The sequence below is a fragment of the Coccinella septempunctata genome, chromosome 7 (assembly GCF_907165205.1).
Source record: "Coccinella septempunctata chromosome 7, icCocSept1.1, whole genome shotgun sequence".
Taxonomy (NCBI): domain Eukaryota; kingdom Metazoa; phylum Arthropoda; class Insecta; order Coleoptera; family Coccinellidae; genus Coccinella; species Coccinella septempunctata.
The window spans coordinates 6898918-6915156 of NC_058195.1; the positions used below are offsets into that span (position 1 = coordinate 6898918).

General features: G+C 34.3%; 6 protein-coding genes across 7 annotated transcripts; 3 read left to right on the forward strand and 3 right to left on the reverse strand.

Moving 5' to 3' along the window:
* Positions 1–1007: 1007 nt before the first annotated feature.
* On the forward strand, positions 1008–6669 carry LOC123316633 (protein phosphatase PTC7 homolog). Of its 2 annotated transcripts, XM_044902811.1 has the most exons (5): positions 1010–1410; positions 3516–3695; positions 5083–5399; positions 5457–5595; positions 5674–6669. In XM_044902811.1, the coding sequence occupies exons 1-5, from the start codon at positions 1185–1187 to the stop codon at positions 5721–5723; spliced, it is 912 nt and encodes a 303-aa protein (XP_044758746.1). In that variant the 5' UTR covers positions 1010–1184; the 3' UTR covers positions 5724–6669. The 2 variants fall into 2 exon arrangements, with proteins under 2 accessions (XP_044758745.1, XP_044758746.1); XM_044902810.1 differs by having other exon boundaries at positions 1008–1410; positions 5083–5595.
* Positions 6670–6789: 120 nt separating this feature from the next.
* LOC123316645 (DNA replication complex GINS protein PSF1-like) lies at positions 6790–7632 on the reverse strand. The gene is made up of 3 exons (XM_044902828.1): positions 7437–7632; positions 7319–7383; positions 6790–7265 (listed from the first exon to the last, which is right to left on the reverse strand). Exons 1-3 carry the CDS (start codon positions 7506–7508, stop codon positions 6815–6817), a joined length of 588 nt encoding a protein of 195 aa, XP_044758763.1. The 5' UTR covers positions 7509–7632; the 3' UTR covers positions 6790–6814.
* A 133-nt stretch (positions 7633–7765) lies between these two features.
* On the forward strand, positions 7766–9114 carry LOC123316643 (protein spindle-F). Its single transcript, XM_044902826.1, has 2 exons — positions 7766–8660; positions 8741–9114. The coding sequence occupies exons 1-2, from the start codon at positions 7928–7930 to the stop codon at positions 8878–8880; spliced, it is 873 nt and encodes a 290-aa protein (XP_044758761.1). The 5' UTR covers positions 7766–7927; the 3' UTR covers positions 8881–9114.
* LOC123316644 (probable methylthioribulose-1-phosphate dehydratase) lies at positions 8999–10318 on the reverse strand. Its single transcript, XM_044902827.1, has 4 exons — positions 10065–10318; positions 9778–9975; positions 9394–9650; positions 8999–9304 (listed from the first exon to the last, which is right to left on the reverse strand). Exons 1-4 carry the CDS (start codon positions 10162–10164, stop codon positions 9137–9139), a joined length of 723 nt encoding a protein of 240 aa, XP_044758762.1. The 5' UTR covers positions 10165–10318; the 3' UTR covers positions 8999–9136.
* Positions 10319–10407: 89 nt separating this feature from the next.
* LOC123316646 (39S ribosomal protein L41, mitochondrial) lies at positions 10408–11205 on the forward strand. Its single transcript, XM_044902829.1, has 3 exons — positions 10408–10679; positions 10735–10835; positions 10896–11205. Exons 1-3 carry the CDS (start codon positions 10523–10525, stop codon positions 11124–11126), a joined length of 489 nt encoding a protein of 162 aa, XP_044758764.1. The 5' UTR covers positions 10408–10522; the 3' UTR covers positions 11127–11205.
* On the reverse strand, positions 11188–12674 carry LOC123316642 (lipoyl synthase, mitochondrial). Its single transcript, XM_044902825.1, has 5 exons — positions 12565–12674; positions 12170–12505; positions 11926–12082; positions 11816–11873; positions 11188–11759 (listed from the first exon to the last, which is right to left on the reverse strand). The coding sequence occupies exons 1-5, from the start codon at positions 12610–12612 to the stop codon at positions 11243–11245; spliced, it is 1116 nt and encodes a 371-aa protein (XP_044758760.1). The 5' UTR covers positions 12613–12674; the 3' UTR covers positions 11188–11242.
* Positions 12675–16239: the final 3565 nt, after the last annotated feature.

Genomic DNA, 16239 nt, shown 5'->3' on the forward strand with positions numbered 1-16239 from the left:
GTGTCACTGCATTTTGAGCTTTCGATCGTTATCACTCGTGAATGACCGTGATCTCCGCCGAATATTCAAACGACTAATCAAGACATCTATAGACAGACAGATGTATTTTTGATTATCTATCATAGAAAAACCAATTTACGAATTGACATTATTTTCTAATAAATTATTCAATAGACTAAGCGAAATGTCTGCAAGAGTGAAGTCGTGCTGTGTTTATGGGTGCAAAAATCGTGATGCAAGAAGGTAATTATGCGACATTACATTGAATTCAAAAGACCTTAAAACCTTTATTGGACAAGTTCATAGGATGTTCGCTACTTCCCCAAAGTACAATTAAACATCGCCCTACAATACTCTGGAAGAGGCAGGGTTTTCTCACTGAGGTTTCTTCTCTGAGCTCTTGTATCATACGCCGAATTGTATAGTACCTCATTACATCAATCTCTACTGAAACTTTTTCATGTCATACATATGCTTAATTGTTTGATATTCAAAAATGTGTTGCTGATATTCAATAGAATATGTGTATATTATGTATAAATATTGAATTGTTTTTGTGATTAGGAATTATGGTACTTTATGAGAAATGTTTTTGTATAATGAATAAGTTTTGTAATTAGAATAAAGTGAATTTAAAAGCTAATTTCGATTATAAAATGAATCCGTGTTTGAAGAACAATGCAATAAATTTTTCAATTATGAACTGATTTTTTTTTCGATTCTTCGGATCAGAGAAAAATCCAGATAAAGATTCGTATTATTCGTTATCTCACTGCAATTTCTTAATGAGCAATTTATTTCGAATGTTTCTCTGAGTTTCACTCAGAAATTTTCAAATATATTCTGCCTTGATCATTACAAGAAAATTAAAAATGAGCGTTACAGAAACCCTTTTTATTTGGTTTCGTCGAAAATTAGTACATGTACCGTAAAAACAGATGACGCTGAAGTTTGTTTTTCGAGTGGTCCATCTATTCTCTGTTCATTTAATCTATGGTTTTGACAGATTTGACATGCATCCAATTAAAATTTTTGGGGGTCTCGTGCTGGGTGCTAGTCGTAGTGGCCTCATGACTCAAATTATCCGTGGTATTTCGTTTCTAAAGTAGTGCACGCAAATAAGTTAACGTTAGGTATGATTTCGCTCTGAAGATAAGCTGTACCGTTAGTGTCGGTGTTGAAGAATGCACTCTTTGTGGTTAACTGGCAGGTTACTTTCCCGTGCTATTTGGAATGGATTTGCGAATATTTCTAGTGCCGCCGATCCAAACATCAATCGAAAATCAGAACCTTATTTAGTTTCCGCCGTTTGTGGTTTTTCCAAGGAGAGGAAAATACAAAGACTGATCAAAGGACAATTTGGGGACGATGCCTGGTTCACAACTAGGTACAAATCTGCGGACGTTCTAGGTAATTCTAGTTGGAAATTGCTGATTTCATTTAATATATTGGATTTTAGTTGAATAATAATGATTAGTAGCACTTGTCATCACTCAGTTGTGCAACTATAATTCTCTGACATTTATCATAAATTGAGAAAAACATTTAGCATTTCTCAATGTCAGTTTTAAAATGACCTCATTCAATTGAAATTTTTTCTCTCCAGATTGTAATTTTATTGTTCCTTTTATATTCCTCCATCACCTGCAGAACACGTACTTAAATGGAAAATTACATTATAATCTAACTAATTTTTAAAAATTACTTGTATGGTACTAAAAATAACAATTGCTAAGGTTCAAAATCTTCCTCAATTAGTCTCACAAAGATTTTGCAACAACCATAATCTTTGGACTTCTCAGTACCCTACCTAAGAATAATAAAAGTTACTACCAGAAGTTAATGAGCTTTTCATTTTTTTCCAGTTTCTATAAGCATTGTCTGCATTACTAATACAATAATTAATTAATTCATTCTGTATCAATTAATTCTATTCAATGAGTTTGTATGAGAAAGGCGTTTAGAAATGTTTCAATGAATATCATTTTTTCAATCTAATCAAACATATATCTGGTCCATACATATTGTATTCTTGATCATCTTATTATCTCATTTGATTATTTTCGATGGGGTAGAAAGACAGCCAGTGTGAATTAATTTTTATCCTTGATTTCATTGGGAAAAAATTCAATTAATTAGTCATTTCAGAAAGTCTTATCTATTTTCGAAAAATGTAAGAATTCTCCAGTTGATTTATCCATATTCAAAATGCTGCTGTTTTTATATTGCATTAAACTTTGATACTAATTTATTCGCTGTAATAAGAACAATATTGATAAGTTTGTTCAATCCCTATTGTACTGAAGTAATCCAATGAAAATGATGACGTAGTTGGAAACGATAAGAATGCAATTTAACGAAGATAAATTTTTCCTGGCAGAAATTAAAATAATACATGAAATAAAATTACATACACATGAACTAAAAGAATTCTTGTTTTGGTTTGTTTGATACGAAAATATCAATTTCATATGTACCCAATTTTTCAGTGAAAACCTTCAGTTTCACCAAGATTAAAAGAAATTGTACTATTTATTGAGCGATGAAAAAGGAGATCTGAAGTATACAAGTGAAAGTTTCAATTTCTAATTTCCTTCGTGGTAATGACTTCAGTTGTCTTTATTATACTCTTTATTGTTTTCACCTTCATATAAAGTGCTATGAAGCTTAGCATGAAAAATTTTTCGTCTTATGTTTCCTTTTTTTTATCATTCAATGAAAGCTTTCGTCTTTGTGTACAGGGTGTACCAAATTTTAGCTGTTTCTCATTTTGCTAGGCTGTCTGGTAATGGAAGTACGAGAAACAACCAAAATCAATCAGTTTGGGACACCCTGTACTAACGTTTACGAAAATACACCTCTAAAGGCGTTAGTTCCGAAGTTGCTCAAGACAGCTAGTCGGAAAGTTGATCGCAAAGGCCATGATTTCGGGCTTATTTTTGATTCTCAGTTCATTATTGGGCATTTTAATCTGCTAGTGCAACACTTTGATCACTTCAATGGGCGAAGGAATTTATTGAGCAAAACAAATTTCGAATTGATTTACGAATTTGAATCATTGTTATCGCATTGTGTTCCTGCTTGTTTGCGAAAATGTTATTGTGATAACCGTAATATGCAATGTGTTTTTATTCTATTTTGGCCACCTTTGATTTTCAAAATTTTCAACGATAGGGTCAGATAAATAGGCGCTTATCGATGCTGTAATAATGTATGTTTATAAGATATTTGGGAAAACATGTTTGATGAGGAAGTGATCTATTGGTTTGTTTTCAAACAGCCGGTCCGAAGTTTGACGGATCCGTCATTTTTACCGATTCGGAATACAGCAGAAACGTTGCGGAATGAAGCAAATTCGTTTGTCCATAATAATTTCCTAATTTTGATAGAAAACGGCAAATACTCATTTGTACTAGAACCTCACACTATGTTCTTTGTATATCCTCTTCCAACCTAAGTTTGTTAATTTTTAAACTCACCCAGGACTCCAAATCAAGAAATTTTATAACTTCCAGGTGTAGCTGATGGGGTAGGTGGCTGGCGAGCGTATGGAATAGACCCAGGAGAATTTTCCATGCACCTAATGAAAACTTGCGAAAGGTTGATTAAATTGGGAAGATTCACCCCCTCCAACCCCTCGGAGCTATTGGCTCGAAGTTATTATGAACTTTTACATCATAAAAAATCGATTTTAGGTAGGTATAACCCTTCTTTTCAGAATCGGGGCCATCATTTTATAAAAATAATGAATATAGAGAATAAACAATGATGAGCATAGAACAGAAGATTGTTTTTCTGTGTCTAAACGTACTGCTTAGCCATAGACATAGAGACATGGACTGAGCAATGCCAGCATGAAATTGGCTATTTATTAGAAAGAGAGAAAAGCTCGTCGGGACATTACCTTTCTCTTTTTTGTTCACATAGAGGTGAGTGTAGACCAATCAAAATTCTAGAAAAAGACAACTGCATTCCCGACGTGTTTTTCTCTCTGTCACTTTTTTTGACCGTATTCCATGCATAGATATAAAGGGAAGGCACAGTCCATGTCTCTATGTCTATGTGCTTAGCTTCTACCACCATCTATATCCATAGACCTATTAAACACATATGTCTATGTCTACACAATAGGTATTTAAATTCTGTTGCCTACTTCCCGACTAATTTACTGAACGCTACTTTCATCAACTACAACAAACATTTATATTATCAAAAGTTGTACATAGTTCTTCCCCCCCGAAAATTCAGTACTTAATCTACATCCTGTAGCGTTCAACTGAAATCAAGCGTTTCATAACCTACGTAATTCAGAAGCATTGTTTTTTATTCACTTCAGGTTTCGTTCGTTTCCGAAGCCAACGTGACGAAATTGGCGGCAAGGGAATATTACGAAAGTTCAAAATATTCGGGAGTCATGTGAGTTACCGCTCTTCACGTGACTAGCGAATAAAATATGGTCGCGAATGTTGCAGTTGCATATTCGAGCCGTCTATAAATAAAATTTCCATTTTTCGCTTATTTTTAGAAGGTACGTCCACGGCCGGATTGATCGGTCTCGACGATGCAGAAGGTGGAAAGTTGTTTTTCCAGGTTTTGGCATACGTTAGAACGTAAATAAGCTACGCTGGCCGGAATCAAGTCTGCTTTCGCAGGGGAACGGGTGTTTTCGATCATTGGTCACGAAAAACGGCTTGTCTTGACCCGAATTCTCTTAATCGCCCATAGGTGTGGTGATCAAGTTATATTTTTTCCATTTTTCCTATTTATTCCTGTGCTTAAATCGTCAAAAAGCAAAAAGCCTTGTTTAAAGCTGTTCTCTCTCAAAAAGTGGCTCAAGCTCAGACATACGTTCGCGTCACACAGAAGCACAGAAATCAGATATGCTCTCAACTGTCATAGACGGTGAAACTACAGAACTCATACGTAATTTACTTTATGGCCGTCAACAATTCGATGATACATGGTCACTGAACTATATTATTATTTCTGTGTCCTGAATGTTTTTTTTTTTTTTTGAATTTTTTACCTATTTTCATTGAATACTTTCACCCCAGATAGTAAATTTCAAAACTATTCTTGCAGGTAGTAGTACAGCTTGCGTGGTAGTTCTAAATCGAGAAAATAGCACCCTCTACACGGCCAACATAGGAGATAGCGGTTACATGGTGGTCAGAGGGGGCCGCGTCATACACCGTAGCGAAGAGCAACAGCATTACTTCAACACCCCGTTTCAACTGTCCCTTCCACCCCCTGGTTACCAAGCGGATGTGCTTTCCGATCAACCTGACTCTGCCATAACGGAGAACTTCCCTGTTGAGGATGGCGACGTCATATTGGTCGCAACAGATGGGGTTTTCGACAATTTACCTCATAATCTATTGATAAACGAATTAACAAAAGTATGTAACTATCTGTTGAAGGAAATATGGACGAATAAACCAGGAATTGTTTTTCAGGTTCAAGGTGAACGTAATGCTAGTCGATTACAAATGGTAGCGAATTCAATCGCCTGGATGGCTAGGAATTTATCGTACGACGAAACTTTTATATCGCCTTTTGCTGAGAGCGCCTTCGCAAACGGTATTAATACAATTGGTGAGTAGACTTTTTTTCGATCTACGCTTTGAATTTTATGTCAACCCTCGAGAAAATTTGACTTTATGTTCGTTTTAGGAGGCAAACCTGATGACATCACAGTGATTCTAGCAACGGTTGCAATTTGAGGTCTTAGAGAAATATAGCCATCTCAATTTAGTTAGATCATTTGTTACACTGAATAGATGTATCACACACGAACACTATTCGTTAATTAAATTTTACATCTGTAAAGAGTCAAGATCAGTGGAAAATCTTTGCAGAGCTATAGAGCTTAGGTGCTTTCTTAGAGATATCTTGATTTTATTTTCCGAAAGATGATAGGTGTCTAGATGAGCTAGATAATGTAATAGCGATTCCAAAACGTCACAAGAGTCAGACGATTGAATTCTGAAAGAGTCAATTATATTGAGTTTTACCGTATTCAGCAGTAAATTTCTTGTGTTCAACTTTGTGTATATATATCCATGATAGGTTCTTAAAGGCGTATAAAACTTTGAACACTTGCTGATTGGCTTTAAAACAAACATTTGTTAATGCTAATCGATGTTGCTTCCATAATGATTCATAATTTTGTGAGGAAAAAACTTTTGTTGAAGATGATCTGTTAGCAATACATTAATGTACTAAAAAAAGCTACCTTTTTCCCGATTTATGTGATTGAGTTTCCAAGTTGAATGTTGATGCCTTTTGAGCCAAGAATAAAATTAGAGGAATAGATGTTTAAATCTAATAACAGTTTTGGATTCAGATGTCACTTTTCTAAATCGCGAAGATGTTATATCCAAAAATATGTATTAGTGTGAATTATTGTTGTTAAATTGTGAGTTTGAGAGAATGTATTATTTTATTTCAGTGAATGTTAATTATCTTATTTTTATTTTGTTTTTGCTTAGTGTTCATATATTTTGCTATGACACAGTTTTTTTTTCTAAATAAGATGAAAACTTTAGAATAATAGAATTTCAGAACTATCTTTAATGTGTTAATATTGTTTTAAATATTAATATTTTGAATTAGTTCTGAGTTAGTGATTTTTGTCTATGAAAAAATAAATATAAATTATTTAAATATTTTTCTTTGTTTACTCTTGGTGTGTGAGTGGTGGTGCAATGAACCCCAGTTACATATAAAAAAATACCTCTAAATTGGTGGGCAATAGAAGGTTGCGATGAACAAATTTTATTCTCAAAAATAAATAAAAGTAAATGATCTATTCTCAATTAACAATATGTTCTAGTATACCTTGTCTTATTAATTCTTCCGACTCTGACCTGGGTAAAAAGTGCCTAGTATTTTTCTTCAATAACAATATTGCACCATTGTTCAATTCTAATCTGCCATAATCAACCAAGCATCTTACTTCCACATATAAGGACTTTGGTGGCTTTAAATTGAGGGTCAAGTTCACACCCTCATCTCCAACTGACCGCATATATTTTGCCAAGATATTAGAGTATTTGTTCACCCATTCCATTTCGGAATGACTCATGTTCTCCTTAATATCGGAGGGTAGCAAGCCCCCGAATTCCCATTTCATATTTCGAAGACATCTTAGACGATTATAGTGATAGGCCAGTATACACCTTATATCTCTTCGGATTGCACTATGTCTGCACTTGATGGTTGGAATGAAGGATCCAGACAAACTCATAGTTTCGTCCAAACTCCTATGAAAAAAATTTCATGTATTTGTATAAGATACAAAAACTAGATAACTTACGCGTCATCTTTGTTACACTCAACTAGATGTTTTATTTCATTGTGAACTTCCGAGACCAAATCGCTCTAAAAATATATTCATTAATTAATTAATCAACAAGTGGGCTCCTTGATGATACATTATACGGAGTAAGTGTGCCAGGACATCTATCCAGTTCTTTGATCAATTCGATAGCCTTTTCACCAAACATTTGGGAGTGTTTTATCTCAAACAATATTAAAATTCAAAGATTTATTATAAAAATTTCTAGTTTTAAATTTTTGTATCAGAAAGGTTCGTTTATTTGAGGAACCACTGAAATCCACAGAACCAATATTATTTTTCATTTTATAGATAGTTCTTGGTCTATGCTGGGCATGAAGAAATTTTTTTGTTCTGTGTTCTAAACCACAAACTACTCCAATTGTCAATAGTCATTCACAAGTCTATGGTCACTTTCCATAATATTTATATTTATTATTATCAAAGATATTACACATCTTTGATTATTATTCATTCCAATCATTCCTGTAGGTTTTTTAAGACTATAACTGCTTATTTTCTACTCTTATGAAATTGTGATTTTCCAACATAGGTACGTAGATCATATATTATTGTTTCGATAGACCAATGGATTTTGAGGAAGATCCAAATTCCAAAGAAGCTTTAAGAATTGCGATTCGTATTCTTCGAGAAAGATGCAATACATTCCAAAAACGCATTGGTTTTCTAGAAGAAGAAAATAAGAAATTGAAATCGGAAATTCACAGTTATGATTTGAATGACAACTCACTCACTGAAATGGATGCACTAAAACAGCGTTTAGCTTGTGCAGAAGAGCAGAATGGATTTCTACTCCATAAAATGAAAATTATTTCCCAGGAAAATCTCCAACTTTGGTCTAACTTGGGGAAATTGACAAATGCCAACAAGTCTTTAGGTTCTCATTTGAATAAAATCAATGATTCGTTATCTCAGCATGTCAGCAATCATCAACCATTGATCAGATCAAAAACATTTACCCAGGAGAGACCTACTGTTCATGATTCATCTGAGAAGCTTGATATTAGGGAAGAAAAATTGGGTTTAGAAAATGTTTCCTTAAAATTGATAACCAACATGACTGATGTACAAAATGAGGTGGATTCATTGACTCTATTGGCTGAGGATTTTAAAAATATAGGCATTTTCGATAATGTGGTCACAAGCTCTCTAGGATTCAAATGTGATGATGAAGATGAAAGCAATGATTTTAATGAAGAATTGAAATTGATATTGAAAGAACTGGAATATACTAGAGATGAAAGTCAAAGGCAGAACAAAGTTTTGAAGGAAACCTTACAATACTTGGAAATGTCCAAAGGTAAGATTTGGGATTTATCACAATATCACTTAAATAAGTGTGAATACCTTAAGCATTAACACAAATTTTTTTCTTTCAAGAAAATCATCTACATGAAACAAAGGATAAATCTAATATAATTGAAATGGCCAAGATGTGCCCTATGTGTAGTCAGCAATTTCCAGAGGAATTTCCTTTTCCAGCTTTTGTAAGCCATGTTGAATCACATTTCAAATCTTAAGTAGATGGGAAAGAGATTTCAATGGAAATTCTTTGAATCAGGATGTGAATAGCTCAAAATATGCAGACAAGTTGGAGTTGTAGAATGTTTTGAATGGAGGATATATCAAATGGTGAACTGTGTTATTGAAATCATTTATGAATAGAAAATTATTCTATGAAAATATTGAAGAGAAATTCTTTTCTACCCCTGTGCATGTGATACATTAAAATAAAAATATATCTTATTAAAATAGCATGTTATTCAATATAATCACTCAATTTTTTTCATCTTTTACTTCTCTTTGGAATTTTATTTCATACTGTAGAGGTGTCAGATCGGTATTTAGTCCATGTAATTTCATTTGAACAACAATATCAAACAGATAGTCATAACATTCGGTCATTGTTTTTGCTTGCTGCCATGTATCACCCCAAACATAAACCTTAAAACAAAATTGACCAATGAAAGTGGTGAAGGAATATCAGAACTTGTATTGCATTTGTTAATATGATGTTAAGAATGTAAACTCACTCCATGTCTTCTAACTAAAACAGCACATGTTTCAGGATACAATTTGATTACTTCTGATAATCGTTCTGTCAAATCTTCTTCAAATGGTGTATTTTCAATTATAGGCACAATCAACTGTTCATCATACCTATAGTTTCTACTTAGTTTGTGATTTTTTATACCCTTTATCATTTCAAGATGGGTACATCTAAATTCTTTTCCAGGAAATAGCATTGTAGCCATAACTGCTGCTTTGGAATGAGTATGGATTACGGCACCTACAAGATAACCCTGGTAATCATGAGCATATTTTTGCCCTTTTCTCCGTTCCTCCTAGGAATCTGATAATTTCATTGGAAAAATAAGAACTTGATATAAGCCAGATTAATTTTCTCATAAACTTACCGGCATTTCGAAATTTATATGCGCACATGAAAAGCGGTGTACACTGACTTTTTTTCAGTTTTTTCTCTTTAGGTGGTAATTCTAAATCATTACCAGACATATCTTGAACAAAAAGATCATTCGGAAGAAGTCTTTCTTTCTGTACTCCTGATGGGGCAATATAGATTTTGTCATCCAGTTTAATACTGATTCCACCACCTAAAAGGGTGGTTCACAGAAAGTTTATTGATATAATATTAATATTGAACGTCTGTTTTGAATGCTAGCATTGAGAGAAATTAGTATACCTGTTCCTGTGACCCATCCAAGGTGATAAAATTGTCTGCATAATTCAGGAATCAAATTTCTAGGATGTTCTGCACTTAAGGAATCATTAGCGAAAGACATGATCCTACAAATAGAGTTCTGAATCTATTAATTATCTAATTTAAAAAAGGCTGGATAAAAAATAATTTCAAGGTTAATATCAAAGATTAGGTTATGGTAAGCCAAGAGTGCCAACATGACTTTAAAAGTTGAAGGCAATTTTTTAATATATCCACTACAAACGTACATATTCATAATGGCAATTCTTTGTTAAATATATGTTCTCTTTAGAATAAACGAATTACAAATATATGAATATTCGAATAGCGTTTTGTTTTCATAATAAACATAACCTTAATAACCTATAATTATTGACATCCCTGTGTCTCGTCATTCCAAAAACAAATTGAAATCAATTTGAAATAAATACTTTCAAGAAATGTTTTCAGTTCAATTGCATTTAATAAGGAGTATATCAACTTCTGCGCCCAGACATGGGAAGAAAAATTTTAGGAAATTTCAGTTATTCAATAAAAGGGGATCTAGGTTATTCAAGAAGAATCAAATCGAAAATCCTCAACCAGATTTACTCGACAGTAATAAAAGATATTACAGTTGTTTTAGAACATTAACAAACACTTTTCATTACAGAAAGAGGTGTGAGGGACATAGGTTATGTAGATGGAAATAAATTTGTCACCATACCTGAAAGGATCCCAGAGTTGATTGTTCCAGACCTTACTGGTTTTCAGGTGAGTCCAAATCTCATAGATATTAAATTAATAACACCAACGGTATTTTTTTTTTGGCAGTTGAAACCTTATGTGAGTTATAAGGCACCAGATATAAAGCAAGAAGAATTTACTGCTCAAGATTTGTTCAATGTGGTTTATGCACCAAAAATTATTGAAGATTTCAACAGCGGAAAATTAAATGAAGATGGTACTCCAAAAGAACCTTCAGCTGAAGAAAATATGTCGCCTGAAGTAGCAGAAATTAGAGCTAGACAAACAGGAGCTGATTTGTTTTGTAGCAAAGATTAATCAATCTTTACATAAATGTATAGAGTATTAGAATTTGAACTGTTCTTTCACAAAAAATAAATAAAAATAGTAAAATATATTTACTTTCCCAACATTAAAAACATAATCAACAAGACTTATTGCACTTCTTTATCGATTTTTCTATTTTTCAAAATACTTGAAATGAAGAATTCGCCAGCCTTATAAGAACTCCTCACTAGGGGTCCACTTGCTACATACAAAAATCCCATTTCACTCCCTAATTCTTCCCATTGCTTATATTTTTCCGGAGTAACATATTCCACAACTTTTAAGTGACGTTTAGTTGGTTGCATGTACTGCCCCAAAGTCACACAATCCACCTGTGCTTCTTTGAGATCAACTAAGGTCTGCTCTACTTCTTTATCAGATTCACCGAGACCCAACATTATCGAGGACTTGGTTATGAGTTCGGAGTTGAAACTTTTAGCTGCTTTTAAAGTGGATAAGGACTGCCTGTATTTAGCTCTTCTGTCTCTCACAAAAGGAGTCAATCGCTCGACAGTCTCAATATTGTGAGCATAGACATCCAGTTGAGATTCAACTATTGTCTTCACACAATCAAGGTCACCTCGAAAATCAGGAACTAAACATTCTATAAGTATTGCTTTGTTCCTGGAAAAATTCATTCATGGGGATAACTACCGAGAAACACATATCACAAAGCATACCGCTTTTTTATCTCCCTTACAGTTTCAGCAAAATGATTAGAACCGCCATCCTGTAGATCTAAAATGATTAATGCATGTAGTAGAGTGTATCAACAGATCCCTTTTTTTACCGTCTCTATCTACAGATGTGAGAACAATATAATCTAGGCCCCAAGATGCTATAGCAGTTGCAGTATTAATTGGTTCGTTAGGGTCCGGTGCTGGTGGTGCCCTGGATGTTTTCACAGAGCAAAAACGACAACCCCTAGTGCAAGTATCTCCAAGAAGCTGAAACATGATTGTTTAACAGATATTATCAGATAGACAAACAATATCATTTGATCAGTTTGATGCAATCGTGCACGCTTTATTCACCATTATGGTTGCTGTAGTTGTTTTATGTTCTCCTCCGCCCCAGCACTCCCCTATATTTGGGCATCTCGCTTCTTCACAGACAGTATGAAGATTCAAATCTCGCAATTGTTCTTTTAGTTTAGAGAAGTTCTTTCCAGTGGGTATTTTTGTCTTTAGCCATGGGGGCAACCTGAGACGTTGATCTTCCCCTTTATCTCTCTTCAACTTCCCATCATAGTTTTGCCAATCTATATTTTCTTCTAGTGGGGGATTAGAATTTTGAAGGAACTCTTGAAGACTCGGACCTTTCACGATACGTTCTCTTAATTCTTCCAAATGGGATTTGTTTCTGAATGTCTGGAATAATATTTCATTCGAAATATTCCAGTCATTTTGCAATGAGAAATTCCACTTACGTTTATAACATTCCTCGAGATGTTGCAAATATTTTTGGAAATCAACATTTCTAAGAATCATAGACATACACGAACATGAATTTTTATGACTATTTGGCTGTTTTCTGCATTGAACTTCTTTCTTTAGTTCAATGGTTTTCTGTGTGTATGAACATAGAAGTTTGCAGAAAATGGTTCCATAGAAATTAAAAAAATTTACATTATTAGGTCTATGACTACCAGTGGCGGCTCGTGCTCTAGTTCACTAGGGGGCTACTTTTAGAATAATAATAAAAATATGAAATTTTAAAACCAGTTTTCCGCAAAATTTTATGCAATTTATAATTCTTTTTGAAACATACCTGTTCTTATCTACTTGCTCGTTGTGCTTAATAATATTATTCCGGTATTCTAATTGAGCAGCGATATTAGTCGTAACCAGAAAAGCTAATTCTGTCGAACAATTTACAGATAGCTCATGCTTGTTAATTTTTTCATTGAGGTGCTTCAAATCTCTAAATCCTGCCCTTGCCCATAAGTTATCAATTGTTATACACTTGTCTTGAGAAGTTTTTGGAGTTTTATCTGCCTGGGTTAAATTTAAATCGGGAGTCGGTCTACCCAGCAGTTGAATACGGCTTTTTTCCGCCAGCGAAAGCCTCGCGAAATCAGTTTTTAAAATAATTTGAACACTATTGTCCGCCGTGATTAGAAAAAAAACGTAAACAAATACGAACGCACGCTAAGATGTCTATACGCTAGCCGGCAGCGGCTAGAATGAAGCGGATAGGGGCGACTTTTATCGTAGCCCTTTTACTCCTTAAAACGACCGACACGAAGAGTTGCGGCTGGAGCCGAATGACTGTCCGAATGCAAGAATTCGGGGCTACACGATTCATCGCCCATGCAGGGACGAACTGCTAGATTATGATTGAAATAAACAAAACTGCAGGAGTCGCATGAAAGTTTTACATTAATAAATTACATAAATAATCGTGGAAAGTAATATTTTCATTGAAAATCGTATGGGAAGGTAAATAGCATAAAAGGATTGATTTCTTGTGATTTCTTGTATGGGGGGCTGTAGCCCTATAGCCCTCACAGACCAGCCGCCACTGATGACTACGACATTATCTATGACTACTGAGCACAGAATACCAAATTATGAATTACCTCTATTGCCGTGAACATAGACTAATATGCGAAGCCAAAAATATAAACGCCGCCTAGCGGCCAAATAATTAATTTTCGAGCCACCTGGGGAGCAGCACTAATACTATATCTTTGAGACAAACTTTGCAAAGGCGACTAATAGATTGTCTTTCGATTGAGTGGTTAGCAGCAATTTTTCATTTCACTACCGTACCAAAAAGCCCGCCGAACGTTGTAATTTTCGATAAAAACCAAATAATTAACAACAATGTGAGAACTTTTCAACGAACCAACCGATTTGGGCGACGTTTTGTTTCAAACTGCTCATTGCTAACGTATTTCATGACTGTTGTATGCTTTATATAATCGTATGACGAACCGACATTTCGAGAGTACCGGAAATTTCCGATAGATAATAATAAATATTTCGTGGATTGAGGAAAGCATATGGTTACATACCGTACCAAAAAGCCCGCCGAACGTTGTAATTTTTCGATAAAAACCAAATAATTAACAACAATGTGAGAACTTTTCAACGAACCAGCCGATTTGGGCGACGATTTGTTACAAACTGGTCATTACTAACGTATTTCATGACTGTTGTATGCTTATATAATCGTATGACGAACCGACATTTTGAGAGTACCGGAAATTTCCGATAGATAATAATAAATATTTCGTGGATTGAAGAAAGCATATGGTTACATCAATGCTTTTTGTATTCAACCCTCAATGATCAAAGGGTATCAATCTATGGTACCATGGATGTTCAATTAGTCTGTGGTTCATACTCTTTGATTTAATCTATGCTCATTATTAGGGATTGAACTATACATCGATAAAACGTTAATATAACCACAATAATATCGAGGTTTTGTTATCATTATATATTTCAAGTTCATTATAAACTGATGAGACTATGACACTGATTTCGCCACCCTTATTTAAATGTCAATTTAAAAGACGAATATAATTCTTATTGATATTACGTCTAAGACAGCCGGCTTATTGGATTCCTAATGGCCCCAAAACGAATTCCCCAAGTTCCGAAAATGTGGAAAAATAATGAAGCAACTGAATTTATCGCCGTTCCGAACGTCATATCAATTCTCCTTATTAGGATCGTTCAGATTTCGATAACGATGAATCCACGGCGTCATCGTTAGGGATGTGATATCGATAGCTTAACACCCACATTCAGCATCGATAAAGACTGTCGATTTCGCTTTCAACGAGAATTTATCGCACAGTTTTTACTGAATCTATGGGCCGGTTTGTGCTGGAGCATAGAGAGGCGAAGAGTTAATCTTTGTGGAGTCAAGGCGCAGAGAAATAATCAACCTAAGCCCAAAGTATAGACAATTTAATCTAAAAATGAACTTCAAAAGAAAAAACTATAGCTGATTCTAATGAAGTGGAAACGCGTAATGAAATGTACGTATGCACTCTGAAAAATAATCATAGATTCAAGGGCGGTCCAATAGGGGGAATAAAGAGGGTAATTATGTCAATATGTTCATATACGTGATCACAGAACAGTTTCGTTTCAAATTTCATAATATTTTTGTGTGTATTCATATAAAATGTTGCATGTATTCGTATTCTGGATTAAATAATCACTAAATCGTTGACCCAAAAGATATCGCATAAAAATATTATGTGGCAATAAGTATCAGCTGTCTACCTGAAAAAAATTGATATAAAAAAACGGTGAAAGACTTGAGATTTAAGATATGCTCCGCCACTGCCGTAGGAGTTCACTTGATCCCTCTGGTCATAACTCACACCCTCCCCCATTCCTATGGAAATAAATATAAAATCGCATGTAGAATCCCTCAATGAGCAAAAAAAAAACATAGATCATTTATACAGATTGGGCTCTACAGAGTTTTCTTTTGCTATGAGTAGTATCAAGTGTTACGAAATTTTTGGCATTTTATTTATGACCATAGTTTTCACGGTAAGTGATTTTTCGATGGGTGATATTAAGTTCGAAAAACACACTCCGTCGCCTTTTTCTGCTACTATTGTTTTTTTTATCGAGTTTAGTGGGAAAGATTCGATTAAAAGAACGATATGAGTAGAGAGAGGCAAAGAGTAACAACTCCTTGTTACTCTTTGGATATACTAACCTAACAGTAACTGTAAGTAATAATATCTATGGTGACTGAGCTCTTTATAGGCATAGACATAGAGACATAGATGTTTAAGGACAAATCTGATTGACGTTAAGATAAGGAGCAGAAAAAACCATATATGACATCTATGATCACAAACCTGTCAATATGAGTATTTTTTTTTTATCATACCGCATTTTCATATCACCACAGGGAGCGATAAATGATATTCATTGAACTACATTTCCTCAGGAAAATGATAAGGTTTCATAAAAACTATTCGAAATCACAAAAGCACGAAGTTAATAATCAACACTCTGTCAAAATGTGTCAAAGTCAGTTGATCTATACTCCACTGAAATAGTTATTTTTGTGCGTTCAGCAGCATAGAGGAACGTTTGAACTTTATGGTTGGCACATAGAATAT